Raw genomic sequence first — 16,700 nt, 5'->3', positions numbered from 1 at the left:
AATGCAATGGAGGTGCCTTGACACATTTTCAACTCAGGGGGAAACTGAGTAAGAATTGCCACAGAGTTTGTGGACAGCAGCTTTTACTTGTAATGGTTTTTGCTAAAGTTCAAGAGTAGTGCATAAAGAATACACCCTTACCACAAAATGAGCTCCATTCTCGGTCTGTGGGTCTAAAAGTAAAAGGTAACCAGGAGAACAGCCAAGGCCATGCACCCTTCTTCAGAATGTCATCAGCTCTACTGTTGTGAGGTCATTGCCTGACATCAAATTATTCTGCGCAAGTTTCCAATGTCAGATTTTTTTACCTAGTACCTGTTTTAATGTGGGGGATGTTAATGGTTATTTTCCTTCTAGTTTCAGAGTCCACCATGAAGAGATTCCTGGTGCTTTGTGACTGCCTCTGGGCCTGGAGCCTCCTCCTGAATACGCTGACTGAAAGAAGGTGGGGAGATATTTTTTAATGCACCAACATATTTTAGGAGCCTTTAATTTAATGTAGCGGCATGAGACAAATACTGCATGGGCTGCACTACCACTGAGTGTATTGGGGGAGGTTAATCCCTGTGCAAGTCCCACATAAGTGGGACTTATCTAAGTGAAGTTCAGAAGAAAACTACAATTTGTTTGCATGAAACTTTTTTGTTCAATATGGTGAAGAGAATAAGCAAAAGCTTTCTGAAAACAAATTGAAACTAATCTACCCCCTAAACACCTGTGCAATTTTTTCTATTCTTATATAATGACTACTCAGAAATATAAGTTTCTTCAGAGGGGAAAAAAAGTATAATAAAGGGATATTTTTAATCTAATTTAAGTGTTTTCAGTAACTTTATTGTGCCTGCAAGCAGAGGCATAATTTAACTTTGTCAGTCAAGACTGTGTGCTAACTTAGTAGTTGTGTTGAGAATCTGAAGTAGATCTTTCTGCTGAAGGGAGACTGCTTGCATGGAGAAGAATTTGTAAACTCAAAGCCCATGACAGTTATGTTTGAAAGACCATTCTGCACTGAGTATTTGTGGAATATTTGGTGAAATCACAATCTAAAAATAATGTTAGTATTAAGAAAAATCTGTAACCATACAACACCTCATCAAACAACTATTAGCAGAGACTATAAAGCAGTTTGGAATATGCTTGAACTGCTGCCTGCAATTCAAAATTCAGTGAAGACATTTAAGAAGACTCTCAGATGTATTTTTGTATTATAAAAAACATTAATGTGCTTGTCAATGATGTTACCTAATGACCAGAAAGCAGTAGAATATTTTTATTGTCAATAGTGATCTCTAAAAGATGTATTTGTGCCTTGATCTCCACAGTGTCTTCTTATGCATCTACAATTCTAGAGGAACTTATTTTCTGGCTGCCTTGAAGATTTTAAATTTGTGTGGAGTGGTAATGGATAAAGGTTCATCTCCACAAACATTTCCTTAAAAAAAATAAAATAAGAGTGGGTGTTCATATAACAGCTGCTGTATCAAATAATCTTTTAGGAAAAAAACCTTTTATTTTTATAATATATTAAGATTTGAAGTATTCCTGAAGTGCTTCGTCTGACCTAGCTAGAGAATTTTGTGAAAACACATTTATTCTACAGATATTTCCACATATATCTATGAACATATATTTACTGTAGCTGTAATGGGTGAATGTGCATTCTTAATGTGAGAATTAAAACACATTGGACCAGAGTTTAAAAATCCAGTGGTGTGTCAGGAATATAATGACCTGTAGATGGAGTCCGTGCACAGTTTTTTATGAGGCTGGGGTTTAATATGAAAACACAATTGCTTGCAGTAATTTTTTTTTCAAAATGTACACACCTTACACGAAGTAGATCTGGGTTTAAAGCCATTTTGTCATTGTCAGTTGCCTTGCTTTCCCTTTGGAGTTCTGTTAGTGCTTTCTGATAGAAAACAACTAATAAATTAGATAAGGTGTCTTTTTTACAGAAAGACTGTCTTCCCCTGTCACACTTGTTATAAAAAAGCCCAGCAATAGGACTATTTTAATATGTGTGGTTTGAATGAAAAATCACAATCCCTCTGGAGTTACATCTACTCCAAATGTGCACAAATGCTCAGAATCTTCCTGTTGTGCCCATGTCAGTTAAACCTCACGGTGCTTTGTACCTTGGCTAAGATGGTGGGAAGAACAGGTGAGGGCTCTGAGAAATGGGACAGTCACATGGGAGTGGGGCACAACTGCACTGCCTCCAGCCCATCTTCCTGCTGCTCCTCACAAACATCCTCATTTATTTCCCATTAACATTTCTGAAGTGGTTTTGTATCCTTTTTCCACCTTAATACTGATGACCTTCTGCTATCCTTGAGATATGTATGAAGAACAGCTTTTTTCCTGACAATGAGTGTTAATATAAAATTTCATCCACTAAAGGTCGTGTGTTGAAATTCTGGGGAAAATGTATGAGGAAAGATCCTTTAAAAGATAAAATGCTTGCTAGAGACAGCAGGAGAACTTGTTATTTGGTAACATACAGGAAGCATAAAAAAATATTGTCTGGGACTTAAAATTCGATTTTAGGCATGATCAATAAATATAAATCAACTTATTTTTTATTAAATGAATTTGTACGATATTGTTAGAAGAAGTTAATACTATTTTTAAAAACTGTTAGGTATTTTGCCTTTTCATTAGAAATAATGATTTATATGCATTAAAACATCCCACCTTACGGAAATAAACCAAAAATTATTAAAACTTCTGTGGATGTCAGTCCTGAAACTGATCTAAATTTGTAGTGTAAAATACTCAAACCTGTTCTGCAAGATTAACTTGGAAGCACTTCCAGGTACCTATGTACTGGGTATCCTTCCGCCTTCCCTCTGTGTTTGATCCAAGTGGAATGCAAGTGTGGGATACACAAAGGATGTCTGACTGATGCAGCTCACAGAAAAAACATTTGATAGGTAATTTAACAGAACCTGACCAGTTTGTGTACCATATTCCTCCTGAGAGGGTCTTTAGTGGTTAGGGCAGGAAGGGCTGGCAGGGCACCAAGAATTGCATGCCCCAAAGAGAAAACAGGCTGGCCAGTGGAAAAGTCACTTCTGTCACTGGGTCTGATCCTAAGGAGAGTGTTTGGTGCTGCACTGTTTCTCCAGTTCAGCAGTAATGTGTGCAATAAATGATGTTTTGAAAAGCAGCACTTTTGCTTTTATCCCTGACGCCTCCACGTGTTTGTAATGGAAGTCTTCCCAGCAATGAATGAAAAAGCGCTGCTGGGTTAGGATTTAAGACAAGTGTAATCTACGATTAAGGGAATCATCTGTGACAGGGTATTAGGTAAAGGTCTCAGATTTAAGAAAAAGGTTGATTCTGGTGTCATCTACAGCAGACAGAAACCATTAAGTCTAAGGATTTCATTCTGATTTGTATTGATGGAAGTAAGATTTTGGTAGCTGAGTTCAAAGAGCTTTAATTTTATCCTTCTTCAAGTAAAATTTCAGGATCTTTGACTGAGTTAGAGATACACATAGGGATCTATAAGGGAAGCTTTATAGACACAAGAGATTTTCATATCAACAGATGATTTTATGTATTTGAAAGGCAAAGATGGAGATATTCCTCCAAATCTGCTACAGGAAAATGAGAAATAAAAGCAAAATTACATCTCAATCTATGAAAATGTACACTCACTCAATCTACTTCTGTATTTAAAAAGAAGATATCTCTATTTTTGTCAGTACTTGTCAGTGTTCTAAATTACTGTATCTTTTTTTGTATGCAAACCATTTACAGCTATTATGAATTAAACACATTAGTTTTTGCTGACAAATGAGTGTTTTCCTGAAGAAAACACATATTAGCACATTATAAACATTAAGGAGTAATGAGAGAAACATTAAGGAACTGGCATTCTATTTGTTCACCATTTATGATTTTTTATGATTTTAAAATCTTACAATTGAAGGAGAAAATAGAAACATGCAAGAACTCTACAAAGCACTACAACCTTGTTACACAGAGGAGGTTATGTGACCATAAACCTGTATGAGCGAGATTAAATGGATTTTGGAATTACTGTTTTCTGAGATTGTTGGTGGATTACTGTTTTTCAGTGTTAACTGTTGTGCATTTCAGCTATGGACAAACCTCATCACAAGATGAACTTAAAGACAACACCACAGTGTTCACCAGAATATTGGATCGCCTTCTGGATGGCTACGACAACCGCCTGAGACCGGGGCTGGGAGGTGTGTTGTATTATGATTTTTAATGTTACATGATAGATAAAAAGTCAGTTAAAACATTATCATTTTTTCCATAATATTCTTGTCTTAATTTGGTATATATATTCACATAAAGCTATGCTGATATATAGATTTTTTTCCCCAAAAGTCCAAATGCCCTTTTTTTCTCCAAATGCCTTCCCTGTCTTTTGCATGCTTGGTTTTCTCACGCATGTACGCAAAAGAAGAAGAAAATGGTTCACAATTCAAGAAGACCTCTGAATGGGTAATAAAACTTTGAATGTATAAAGAATAGAAGATAAAAAATACAACCTGTGACCTGACAAATGACAAGTTGATGAATGAGGCCTAAATAGGCATCATATATCTATGACTATTGTCATGAGGATTTGTTTTTTCAAAGTGAAAGTATCAATCTATCCTAGTAGATTTTCTCAGAGAAGTTTTTTAAGTTTTTTTCTCTACTTAGATATGTAAGGATTTGTTTCTGTAACATTTTTTCTTCACAGTTTGATAAAAATGTCTTTCTTCCTCTGTTCTTGGTGCTGAATCCAGAGAAAGGCATAAAACCACATAGCAATTATGTCTTTATAGAAGCATTGTTACAAAAGATGGTCTTCATCAACATCTCTGCGTTCACTCTTTGATTTGTTCTACTGTGACATGGTCCCAAAATTGGGTCTTAAAAGCTTACTGTTCACAGACATGGAAATTCTAAATGGACAAGCACAAATCTGTTATTTCCAGTGCATGGAAAGGTTGGCTTTGCTTCTTTCAGACACCCTTTTCCTGTTTTCCTTTTGGACTCTTCAGATAAAATAAAACAGAGCAGCCCACCCCACAAAATATAGTTCAGAGTGTTTTCCTGTACTCACTCTCAGAGGAACTGCAATATAAGGGGGTATTATATTAAGAATTCTTCTATCATCTCCTGTGGATGAAATGGAAGGTAATTAAGTGTAAGGTTATTCTGTGGTTTGAGGCTACCATCCTGCATCTGTTCTTGAATTGTGAGCCAGGCTCTTCAATAAATTGACTTCACTGATTTTGAGGTATGGCTAAAGATAAAATTCTGATTAAAAAGTATTAATTACCACATTTAAAAATGCCCTGGTGTATAAATCTTAGTGTGCAATTTCAGGTAATAGACAGCAAAATAAGATCCATTTTTTAATTTTATCTACCAGTATTATTGCCTGCTTTCTTGTGAACCCTTGACCTAGGGTAGATAAATGTTCCTTTATTCTTTGTTTAATGGAACTGTAGAGTTCAGTCAGCTACTCTATGACAGTAAATAAAGCACAGAAGGCAATAAATAAATGAGACTGTAAACTGAGTCTGGTCTCAACATGTCTACAAGAAAAATCTTGAGCATATGTATAAATGAGACTGTAAACTGAGTCTGGTACATATCTACAAGAAAAATCTGAGCATATGATGATTTCTTATATGAGTTTTATCACTACTATGAGGTTTTTAACAAATACTAGAAGGGAAAACAAAGGGACATGCAGGGAAAGGATTTTCTCTCACTCTCTGGATTGCAATTTAGAGAACTAAGCAAATCAGTATCAGCTCCTATGTCTGTGTCTTCATATAGATGTTTCTGAATGCAGACTTAAAGGTCTACTCATGAAAGAATCATCTGGTCCAGTTAAAACTTACACCTGACAGAAAGGAAATTAACCTCTTCTCAAAGTTAAATGGCAATGTGCATGGCTTTTAAAGCAACAATGAGTGATGGGAAATATGGGATGGAGGGAAGGAGGGATTGGAGTAGTTTCTCTAAGTAAGGGTTAGAGAAATTTAAATAATCTTTGCATCCTTCCTTTTTTGAATTGTGTTGCCTGTTCCTACCTGTAACCAAGAACCTTGAATTAACAACTTTCCTTCTGCACAGTATACTATATTTTCATGGTGTCAGTTCAGCAAATTTCTTTCTTATTGTCAGCTTTGAACACTAGAAAGAAGAATACCATGGCTTTAAAAAAAATCCCACATCTGATTAAATTGTGAGCAGTAAATTAATGTTTGAAATCAAGTATAGTAAGAAGCAGATAAACTCTTTTGACTATTGAATAAGGCATTATTGAAAAGATATAAATTACAGATTGCAAAAACTAGGGACAAATACCTAGGCTGATGTTTTCAGTCCTAATAGCAACTTATAATAAAGGGTGTGGAAATTCACATCTTCAAAACCTTTTTTCTAAGGTATCTAAATGTGAGTCAAGAACCTCAGGATGACTCAATTTTGACAGCTGAGTTAGATTCTCGGTATAATGGGGAAATGTATTCTGAAATGTTCCATGCATAAAAATATTCAGTGACAAATCCAATATATAAAATACAGCATGGGTTTTGGAGTTGGAAGTTCAGTAGGCTTCCATCATAGCATGATTTGATACTGGAAATTTTAAAATGCATGGAAAAGCAGTGGTTTCATTTTTCTTCCCAACATCAGTGATGGCTTCTTGTTAAATATTTTGATCAGAACACAACTTTTATCCACTCTGAAGAAAAGTTAAGAAATCTACCAATGTAACAGTATTTTTAGATATATAGAATTTGCTCTAAAACTCATTCCTTCCATTTTAGCTGTGATGTAGCTATTGGAGAATTTAAGAGGCCAGAACCCTCCTTATATGTTATGTTGATACATTTCATGCTGTTCGGCACAGTGTACATCTGTGTATCTCTGAGTGCACTATAGCACTCTCCTAACCATCCAGAACTGTCTATTCTATTCTTTCTATGCCTTCTGAGAAGCAGCAGCTGAGGTAAAACAATGCCTGGTGCATTGTTTTGCAGTCTATTACAGAAAAGGGCACATTGCAGAAAACTCTGGTTATCCCAGTACAGCCTCTCCTCCTGTAGTGCAGGTTTTCAAATCTGTGCACCCACAGAAGCAGAAAATAAACCAATTTTTCTCTTTCTCACCTATGGAATAAAAGGTAGATGGTAGTTCCTTCAGTAAGGCTATTTGTTTTTCCTTCCTTGCCATTATGTGTATGTATGAAGAATTCAGCGATGAAAAGGTATATTTAGTTACTAAAAAATTGTAGTGAATTGTTAAAGGGATTTGATCTTGATCTTGGTTCTACTTATTTAGAGGAGTAAATTAATCCTTTTTGAAATAAACACAGTGATGTTTTTCAATCCCAAGTTTGCAAACATCCTGTTAGTGTGGTGAACAGTTTTACTGTTTGGTAGAAGTACTCTGGTGCAGCCATTGAGGCACCATGAAGCCAAGAACAACCTTCTGGAGAAATCTCATTGCAAAGATCCATTGTAGAGCAATTCTATGTATTCATGGGAAAGCCAGGGTAAAAGGTGGAGCATTAAGATAATGAAAGATTTAGAGGTGTTGAATTTTGAATCACTCATTCTATGCATAGAATAAGTTCTAGATTACAATTAACTCTACCCTTGCCTTTTTTTCATCTTTTTTTGAGGTATTACTTCAAAAGAGAAACTAAAAGTCATATATGCTCCATAAAGAGTATGGGAATGGAATTACCATCAGATAACCCAAGAAGGCCATATCTGAAGTTAAATGAGAACCTCTCAGCAGTTTGCCATTAAACAAGGGGGAAAGAAAGGAAGAATTATTTTTCATTAACTAGAATATTGTATAGTGGAGCTGGTGACCCACAGGGAAAAATTATAGTGATTGAATGTGCTTGTTATTCAAAAAATGGCATCATTGGTCAAATAAATCTGATTATTTTTAAAAAGAGCATGCAACACCATGTTATGCATTAGTACATTTGCACTTCTTATCAATAATTACTGATATAAATTATGTTATTTACTTGTTTTGCCTCCTTCATATGTGAGCTTAGTCACTTAGGCAGACACTGCTAGGAAATAGCATCTGTTGTAGCCATCCATAAACATGAACAAATAGTTACATTTAGTTATTTATGCATGGAAAAGAGAACTTCCAAAATGAATGTAAAAATGTTGTGAATTATACTAGAGGACACCTATTGACTCTCTGAGAGGATAATCATTTACAAAAAGCAAGGAGGAGGATTTGCAGAGAGTAACATATTGAAGCTGAAAAAAGGAAATCATGTCAGACATTAGGGAAAAAACCAGAGGGAAGTCATTGAGGTAATGGCATTGTTTGCTGTGGAAACTGCCTGGACTGTAGAGCTAGAGGTGGTCAAAAATGGCCTAAATAATAAAGACACTGATCTCTATTCAAATACACAGTCCTGAAAAAAACCAAAGGATCAAACAGAAATAAGAAGCAAAATTCTCTTCAGTGTCTAGTGATCTCTCCTAGTAGTGCTCTGTGTCTAGAGTGGGAGTTAAAAAAATTGAAGAGCAATGAAAAAGGGTGGAAAAAATAAGTTCCTCTACCAGGTTTGAAGTGCCACAGGGAGATGGGGAAGACTTGCTTAGGGCAGGTTGTATTTGGTGATGAGATTCATTTACATGAAATCAGGGGCAGCTACAGATTTTCTAAGACTTTTACCATTTTCATCTCATCTCCCTAAAACTAAAGGATACCACATGCTCTGAGGCCTTTTAAATCAGAATAAAGGTAAATGTGGCTTATCCCTTTGAAAGGGATTTTGTAGTAGAAAGGTTAATACAGAACAAACAACAGTGAGTTTGATTTGACAGACCAGAATCTTCCTGAATTAAATTTGCTTTTACTGTTGGGTTGAATGCTCAGTGGATCACCCCAAGTAGATTATCAACTTGAATACTGAACAGAATTATACTTATTTTATGCTGTCAGTAAAAGATATTTGTTGATGTCTCCTGTGTGATGTTTATCAAGATTGAGTGGGGCTGTCCTTAAGTGGAATGTCAGTCAATCTCAGGCAATTCATTACTTACACAGAGTGGAAAGGATGGAGAAATGAACCTCATGGTATTATGTGAATTAGATTTTAAGTTTCAGTTGTATGAGAGCATTTTATATAAACATAAATTTCCTCTTGGCTATTGAGGTCCCAATGGAAATTGTTGGATTTTTACATATCTGAGCTAATATAAAGTTTAGGGAAAATAAGGGTTTTGTTTGTATGCATAATAAAAAGTTAAACTTAAATGATTCTACTCTAAATGAAAAGACCTCACCCCTACACATTATTCTGCATGTTATACACATAAGTAAAGGAGGACCAGATGCTACACTTGACTTTGTAAAGTTGAGGGGGCTGATTTTGGTCTTTTTTTCCACTCTGTAGGCACCAGATTAATGTAAAGACAATTGTAAAAAGCCTTAGAAAACCCTAGGAAAATAGATTTAATACATGAGTGGGGAGGTAGGCAGGATGTGAGCAGCTTTGAGCTGTTAATTGGCATGTGCAGGTCCCAGTGACCTCAGCACACACTGCAGTGGCTGATCACAGGACAGCTCACTCTTCTCCCTTTTGGTCTCTACTCTTACCAATGCAGCAGCACAAAATTCCTATGAGTGCATTTGATGTGGTTTTTCAACCAAAATACCTCACAGGACACAGCTGGGCTGATTATCTAAGTGTACAGGTATCACAATTGCTTTCATTCAAAGCCAGATGAAATGTCTCCTCCATATAAATAATTATAGCACAGACAGACTGAGACATACAGGAAGAACAAGTGCATTACCAAAAAATGGAATTAACTTAAACCACCAAAATGTGCAATTTAAATAAACCTTGTGCTCAAATACTGGCAGATCATAAAGGGAAATATTTCATGTATGGTCTCTCCTGATAAATAGGCATATTTCCTGCTGTTAAATTAAATCTGTATTTCTTATTTTGTTCTCAATTTATAATCCAGTCACAATTCTAGCAATAATGAGATCCCTGGGAGTTTAAATCAAAATATTTATTGTTACTAATTTTGAGTTTACACTAGCCTAGCATCATTAGCAAAACGCATTATTTGTAAACAGTAAAATTACAGCAGTTGAGGTTGACTGGGGCTTTCATAGCTGTACCTGGATCAATTGCCCAGAGCTGAGTTCCACAGTGTCTGGGTGAGCTGCTCAGTTGCTTTTTTGCTGCTCAGTAACTGCTTGGACCCTGTGGTTGCCTTATCGTCAAACCACTAAGTCATTATTAATTTCCTTAGAGCTTTTTACTGAAATTGTTACATGTTCTACAGATATCCCTACATTACTTACTCTTGTTCATGAGACAGATGTCACAGGTAAGAGACAGTTATGCAACTTAAGAGCTGCTGGATTTCTCCTCAGCAATCCAGTCAGTTCCTGACCTGAGCCTGGTTTGGTCAATGACCAAGACTTTTCTCAGGAATATTGTGAAGGTTTTGAATCCAGCTCAGGATTTGTGGTTCCTGAAAAAAGCATTCTGAGCATTTGAAGCACAATTTGAGCCTTCCCATGGTAATCAAGATGCAAATTGAACATGGGTAACCTTGGTTCTAAATATATATGTAGCTCCACTGTATTAGTAAACACATGTCCTGTGCAGGAGTGACTCAGAACTTCTGAAGCACTTAACCAAGCACAGCTGAATCATCTAATTAGTGAAACAGTAAACAAAAATTTCAGAACTTCCATATGGCTTTGGAGTGGCTAATCTTTTTCTGTGCTTTGATCACCCTTTTTCATTGGTCTTGAAAGTGAGGCACACACCAAAGGAAAAAAACATATTGGTGGTCTATACATTGGTTTATCTGCATTTGAGGGGATTAGGTGCACTGCAAAAGTGTAATCAGTGTGAAGACAGCATAATCTCATCTGAGTTCACAATCTGAATTTTCTAATTTTCATGTGATTTATGTGCCACTTAAATTATTTTCAATATTATACAGAAATAAAAAGCATCACTTATTTTTTCACTCCCTTGGAAATCTTCCTTCTTAGTGCAAAGGTCTTAAGTTTCCATTTTGTGTCCTCAAGTGGTTTCCTTAAGCCTCAGCCTCTCTTCCATGACTGCATGTCTCCCAAAGCCAGAATTGATGATAGTATAACATGATATGCTGCTGATTCAAAGAGCATATTCTGTGTTTGTGCAGGCAAACCAGCTGAATTATATTAAATAGAACCTTGCTCAGAGCTGGGACCCTTGAGGGACTCACCATCCCTTTGTGTTTGAAGAGCTTCTAGAATCTTCTCTCTCCCAAAGTGCCTCAGAGGAAAGAGGACAAGAGGGGTGAGGAACCAGGGTGAAAGATCTTTAAAAGGCATTTGAGATTTTCAGTGTGTGAAAAGCTGGTAGATTTCAGGATGATATCAGTTTCTCAGTCCTAAGGAGAGGTGATTGCTGAATGGACTCCAGCTACCCAATGTTTTACTGGACCCTCTGGAGCCTCCCTGTCCCTTTTCTGACCTCTGTTTCCCACATGACCACAGCCTCCTGAACTTCTGTGACAGGGATGGCCTGAAGGACAGAATCCTTCCCTCCCAATGCCTCTCTCAGTTCCAGAAAGTCAAATTCTCACCATGAGCTTCTTGAAGTCCAGAGACAGTTAGATGTCAAGAAAATACTGAAATTCCTTTAAGTCAATTAAAAAGTTTGTAAATAACTATGAGATCCCATATTAATTCAACTGGACACCCTAAGGAGGAAATTTCACTTACCCAGTGCTTTCCTCAATAGTAATTGTATTTTGTACACCTCTCGGTCACAGATATAGAGAATAAAAATAATATAAAGCAGTTCAGCCACATTACAGTATTTTACTTTCCTTGATTTTGAATACAAATTGGAAAAGTCACCATTTTAATGAGTCTTGAGGATTACTTTTGATACCACCTAATTTTTGCATTAATTTATTAACAGAATATGGTTCATCAGCTGCATTCCTAGACCAACAGTAGAATCAAATCTAATATTACCTTTTGATTTTTGCTGTCTTATGAAAGGACATATTTTATTGTATCTATACTAGCTATTTATAGGAAACTGTTTCCATTTTTATATCTTTAGAAGTTGCACACTTTTTGAATGAAAGTGAAAGACCTCAATGAGCATTGTGAAACACTGATTCTCATTAGACCTTTTGCACAGATACAGAAATGTATATTGTAACTGGCTGCTTGATCCCGAGTCCTTTCCTTACTTCCCTTCAGTCTGAATTTTCTTGTCAGATGGAACAAATTGTATATAAACAGTCCAAAGTCTTTTGAAATCAGATGGTTGTGTTAAATTTTTCATTAAATTAATTAATCATTTTGCAGTAATTTCATTAATTATTTTGCACTATTTTAATAACATTATACAAATAGCTACACATACATATTTCTTAGTCTTAGGAAAAATTTTGTCTGCCACATGTCTACTTACTATACATATACTATAGTGTTTTCTCTAGGGTTACTTTTAATATTCCAGATTGCTCAATTTATTTATTTTTGAAAGTTATTTCAGAAATGTTATCACTTGTTCCCTGTTTGAAACTTCTACCAAAACCCCTATGCTGGCTTGTGGAGCACAACAGTAAATGCATTCAGACCTAAATCACCATAACTTGGGAAGCTGATGGGGTTAGCTGCACTCAACACTGCACAACTCAATTCCTGGTCCAGGTGGTGTTACTCCCTGCAGCTATATTTAATTCAACAGGGTTGTTGTGATATATGGCATCCTGGGTGAATATTTTGCTCTGTGTGCCCTAGAAAACACCAGCATGCTCAGAAGTGACTGAGCCTCTGTGTGTGTAGAGGGAGAGGAGAGGAAGGGGGAAGTTCAGCCTGAGTGTTTCTCAAAATGTCTTTTGCCAGTCCAAATAGAGAAGCCAGATGTTTGACCTCTTTCTTGAGATCACCACCAGTATAGGCACCTCAGCACTTGGGACCACTAAAATCACTGGTTTCTTCTGAAATATCGAATTTCATTGTGCCATGGGGCAAATGGACATCCTGGAAATCATGGAGGGGTCCAGCTTTATGATGCAGCATATGCATATAATCTGTGTCATGTACATGTTACAGATTTCTGAAGTATTATTTGTACTAATCTATCATTTAGGCCTATAGGACTGGAGAGCTCACTTTCTGAAAACATTTACACAGATGATTCCAAAGGGAAGCTTAGCTGATGTTTATTTGGAAAAGTTTTAACTGCTTTTTGTTTATTGAAGTCAAGGGTAATACAGCCATTTCTAGCTCATACCAATAAAGTATATTCATGTTTTTATACAGCATATTGTATTCTCTCTGTGTTTCTTCTGTGTTCTTGGTCTCAATACAAAATTCATAACTCACAAAGCCAGGGTTAATTATTAGACCCCTTATTTTAGCTTGCACAGAAACTGAGTACCCAATGAGATATTAGAGTACTGTGTACAATATTCAGCACTGGTTATAGTGTCAGACAAGAAGATTTATCAGTCAAAGAATGAAAAGATTTCCACAACAGTAGAACTGTTTCCACTGCAGCTGTTGTACTACTGCACCTCAAAAAGTTCTGTGGAAAAACAGTAAAAAAACCCCCATTGCTGACAATATTGACTGTGAAATTACTTCTACAGTAAATTCTCAAGATTGTATTGCAGACCAATTTCAGAATGGCTAATCAAAGCTAATAATTTCTCTATTTATTGTGAAAATTGGTAGTGGCTAGATCTAATGAAGGCTGTTTATAGACACTCACTGTCCTAATTTCCTGCTTCATCAGAGCGTGTAACTGAAGTGAAGACTGACATCTTCGTCACCAGTTTTGGGCCTGTTTCAGACCATGATATGGTAAGTGATGGCCTGTATTTCTACAGCACTCATTTTCTCTTGTCTTTTTAATTTGGAGGATAAAAGATCTGTGCAGTAACTTATTTACCCCCTTTTAGGCTGGGCTCTATTTAAGCCCCTGATTCGAAGATTCCATCAGGTTTTATGTGCTGCCATTCCTGCTCCTGTGACTGCATTTAAGTGCCCTGAAATTAGAAGCCTCAGTGACTTTAATAACGTGTTTTAACAGACTTTATACTTGCTACATAATATATTATGAAATGCATTAGGGTTTGGGTCTGTATTCTTCTGAGAGGGATTGCTGAGGTCCTTGCTGGCGCATCACTGATCCAATTTGCCAAGAAAGATCATCATCTTAAAATGCAATTAACACTTATGCCTGTGGTGTGACATCTGTACAGTTTAACCTGTATTTTTATGTTAAAAGCTACTGATCAATGGAAAGTGACTTTCCTAGATCTTGGCTACTAGAAAGAGAAGATTAATGAGAGAATTAGTGTCGCTGCTTTACAGAATGAATATTAAAATCAAATTGCCAGATAACTGCAGGGAATGGAGATGTTCAGGAAACTGAATGAAGATGTTGTGAGCCCTGGTCTTAAGAGATGCCAAGAGTTGTGTAGAAATATGGATAAGGTACTTAAAATTTCCCATATAAATGAAGATTCCACAAGGAGGTGGCTATTGAGAGGGGTAAAGCCTGGTCTGCAGCCACCAGTGTCTGCTGGATGCTGTATTAGGATGAATGCTCGGAATATCTTCGTTGATCTAAATGAAGAAATGAAAGCAGTTCAAACTTGTAGCTGGCTACATTTAGCTAAATACACGTAGCAAAAGAAAGAATCAAGAAAAAAAAAGAAAAAAATAAGTAGAGGAAAGGGACCAAGCTCCATTTCTGACTACAAAATTGTCAGCTGCTTTATTTGAGTTAAAAATGTAGCTAAGCCTTAAACACTATGGTATTACAAGTTTCTGACTACTCAAGACAATGTTAAGGAATGGAAAACCAGAAAAAGTAACTTTTACAAGACAGTTTATGTTTCTAAGTGAACTTTATGAAAAGACACCATTTTTTGATTGATTGGAAGACAGTACTTATAAAAGTACAGTTAAACATATAAATGCTGTGATACCCATACCATGTCGACTCCTGTTTTTCAGTTATTTAAACAGGAGAAAGAATTCATCATCCTCTTACTAAAATGTGTGACCAAGAAACACAGAGGCAGGTGTTCATATATTTTGAAAACTAAAGAATTCACAGAAAAGTGTTTAGTGTAAAACTCCTACTCACCTCCCATAAAAAGTAATGCGTGTGCAGCCCACTCATGGTAAACCTTTGCTTGAGGAACTAGGTGTGAAACCAGAGACAGAGAGATAAATTGAAGAGTTTGCCAGAACCCAGAGTTTATCTGGATTTCACTGCACACTTAGTGCAGTGTGCTCTGAGCACAGATGGTTGGACTCCTCACCTGGGGCTCCCTTGGTCCCCATGTGCAGCCTGGGCTGGGGCTGGGGGAGGCTTTTGGCAGGCAACGGGGGGGATGAGCTGTGGCTGTGGCTGAGCTGGGGCTGGCCAGGGGCTCCTCCAGCTCCCCCTGAGTGTTAGGAAAGCACAGCCCCCCTGAGTGTTAGGAAAGCACAGCCCCCCTGAGTGTTAGGAAAGCACAGCCACCCTGAGTGTTGTGAAGCCACAGCCCCCCTGAGTGTTAGGAAAGCACAGCCACCCTGAGTTTAGGAAAGCACAGCCACCCTGAGTTTAGGAAAGCACAGCCACCCTGAGTTTAGGAAAGCACAGCCACCCTGAGCTGCCAGCACACCTCAGCCAGTTGTGGTTTGCAGGATCCAGGGAGGCGCCTCCATGGACAATCAGGGTGCTCCTACCCACTCTCAATGCACTCCTCTAAGAGCAGCATGGACATAACCTGTTATTCTATCAAGAGATTGTCTTGCCTCGTTCTTATACTTGTAAATAAAGTTATATGGGAGAAGAGCATTTTTAAAAATAAAATCGTCATTGTTGGAAGAGCTTTGCAGGTTTTCAGGCATGGGAAAGATAAAAGACATGCCTGAAAACCTGCAAAGTGACATCATTTCAGCATGTTTGCAGGTTTTCAGGCGTGCTTACATGGTGGATTGAGCTGAACAACAGATACCTGGCTATTCCCATGCAATCTGTCATTTTTGTGAAAATTTTTGATGTATATTATTTGGAATAAGAAGTGTTTCAAAATTAACTTTTTCAGAAAGACAAGTTTTTTTCTAGTAAACCTTCATTCCCAGTTTTTCTGTACAGTAAGCTTTCTGGGGAATGATTATTTGCCTTACTATCTTCCTGTACAAAACCTCATGTAGACCACAGAGTGGTCTACCCTGTGAATAAACAATCTGCAGGGAGAAGTATTAGAACAGTAAACTAGAGAACATTTTAGTCAAAGTGTTATAAATATTCAATATCATAAAATTTATTCCAAGAGCAGATAGAAATCTTGTTTTTTAACCTGCATACTGTGGAATGAAGAGTCTCTGCTGTGGAGAATTTATTCCAAATTCCACATCACTCATGTGTGTGCACATGGGCCACTGCTATTGTACATAGTCTAGAGAAAATCCTTCTGCTCCCCTGTTCTGTATGCCCCTCTGCTGTAGAAAAAAGCCCTAATCAGAGTATCTGATGGCTCTAAAGATCAGCTGTCTGTCAGGATTCATTTGAGGAGAATTAATGTACATGCTAAAGTGGGTAGTGAAAGCTGAGGAGCTGAGATATCTCAGCCAAAATTAATTCACTCTATATGGCTTGATGACCTGGGGTAGGGGAA

At 37.0% G+C, this 16,700-nt stretch overlaps 1 protein-coding gene across 1 annotated transcript in view; it reads left to right on the top strand.

Annotated features, from left to right (window-relative positions):
• The first annotated feature begins 336 nt into the window (after window positions 1-336).
• GABRA1 (gamma-aminobutyric acid type A receptor alpha1 subunit) overlaps window positions 337-16,700 on the top strand; it is a 37,003-nt gene continuing 20,639 nt past the window's right edge. Inside the window, exons 1-3 of the mRNA XM_031055287.1 lie at window positions 337-445; window positions 4,108-4,220; window positions 13,814-13,881. Of these exons, the coding sequence (XP_030911147.1) occupies window positions 339-445; window positions 4,108-4,220; window positions 13,814-13,881 (288 nt within the window). The 5' untranslated portion in view covers window positions 337-338. The remainder of the gene's footprint in view (window positions 446-4,107; window positions 4,221-13,813; window positions 13,882-16,700) is intronic.

Source organism: Geospiza fortis, unplaced genomic scaffold (assembly GCF_000277835.1).
Source record: "Geospiza fortis unplaced genomic scaffold, GeoFor_1.0 scaffold55, whole genome shotgun sequence".
NCBI lineage: Eukaryota > Metazoa > Chordata > Aves > Passeriformes > Thraupidae > Geospiza > Geospiza fortis.
The sequence above is the reverse complement of the archived record's forward strand: the minus strand, read 5'-3'. Positions and strand labels throughout refer to the sequence as shown.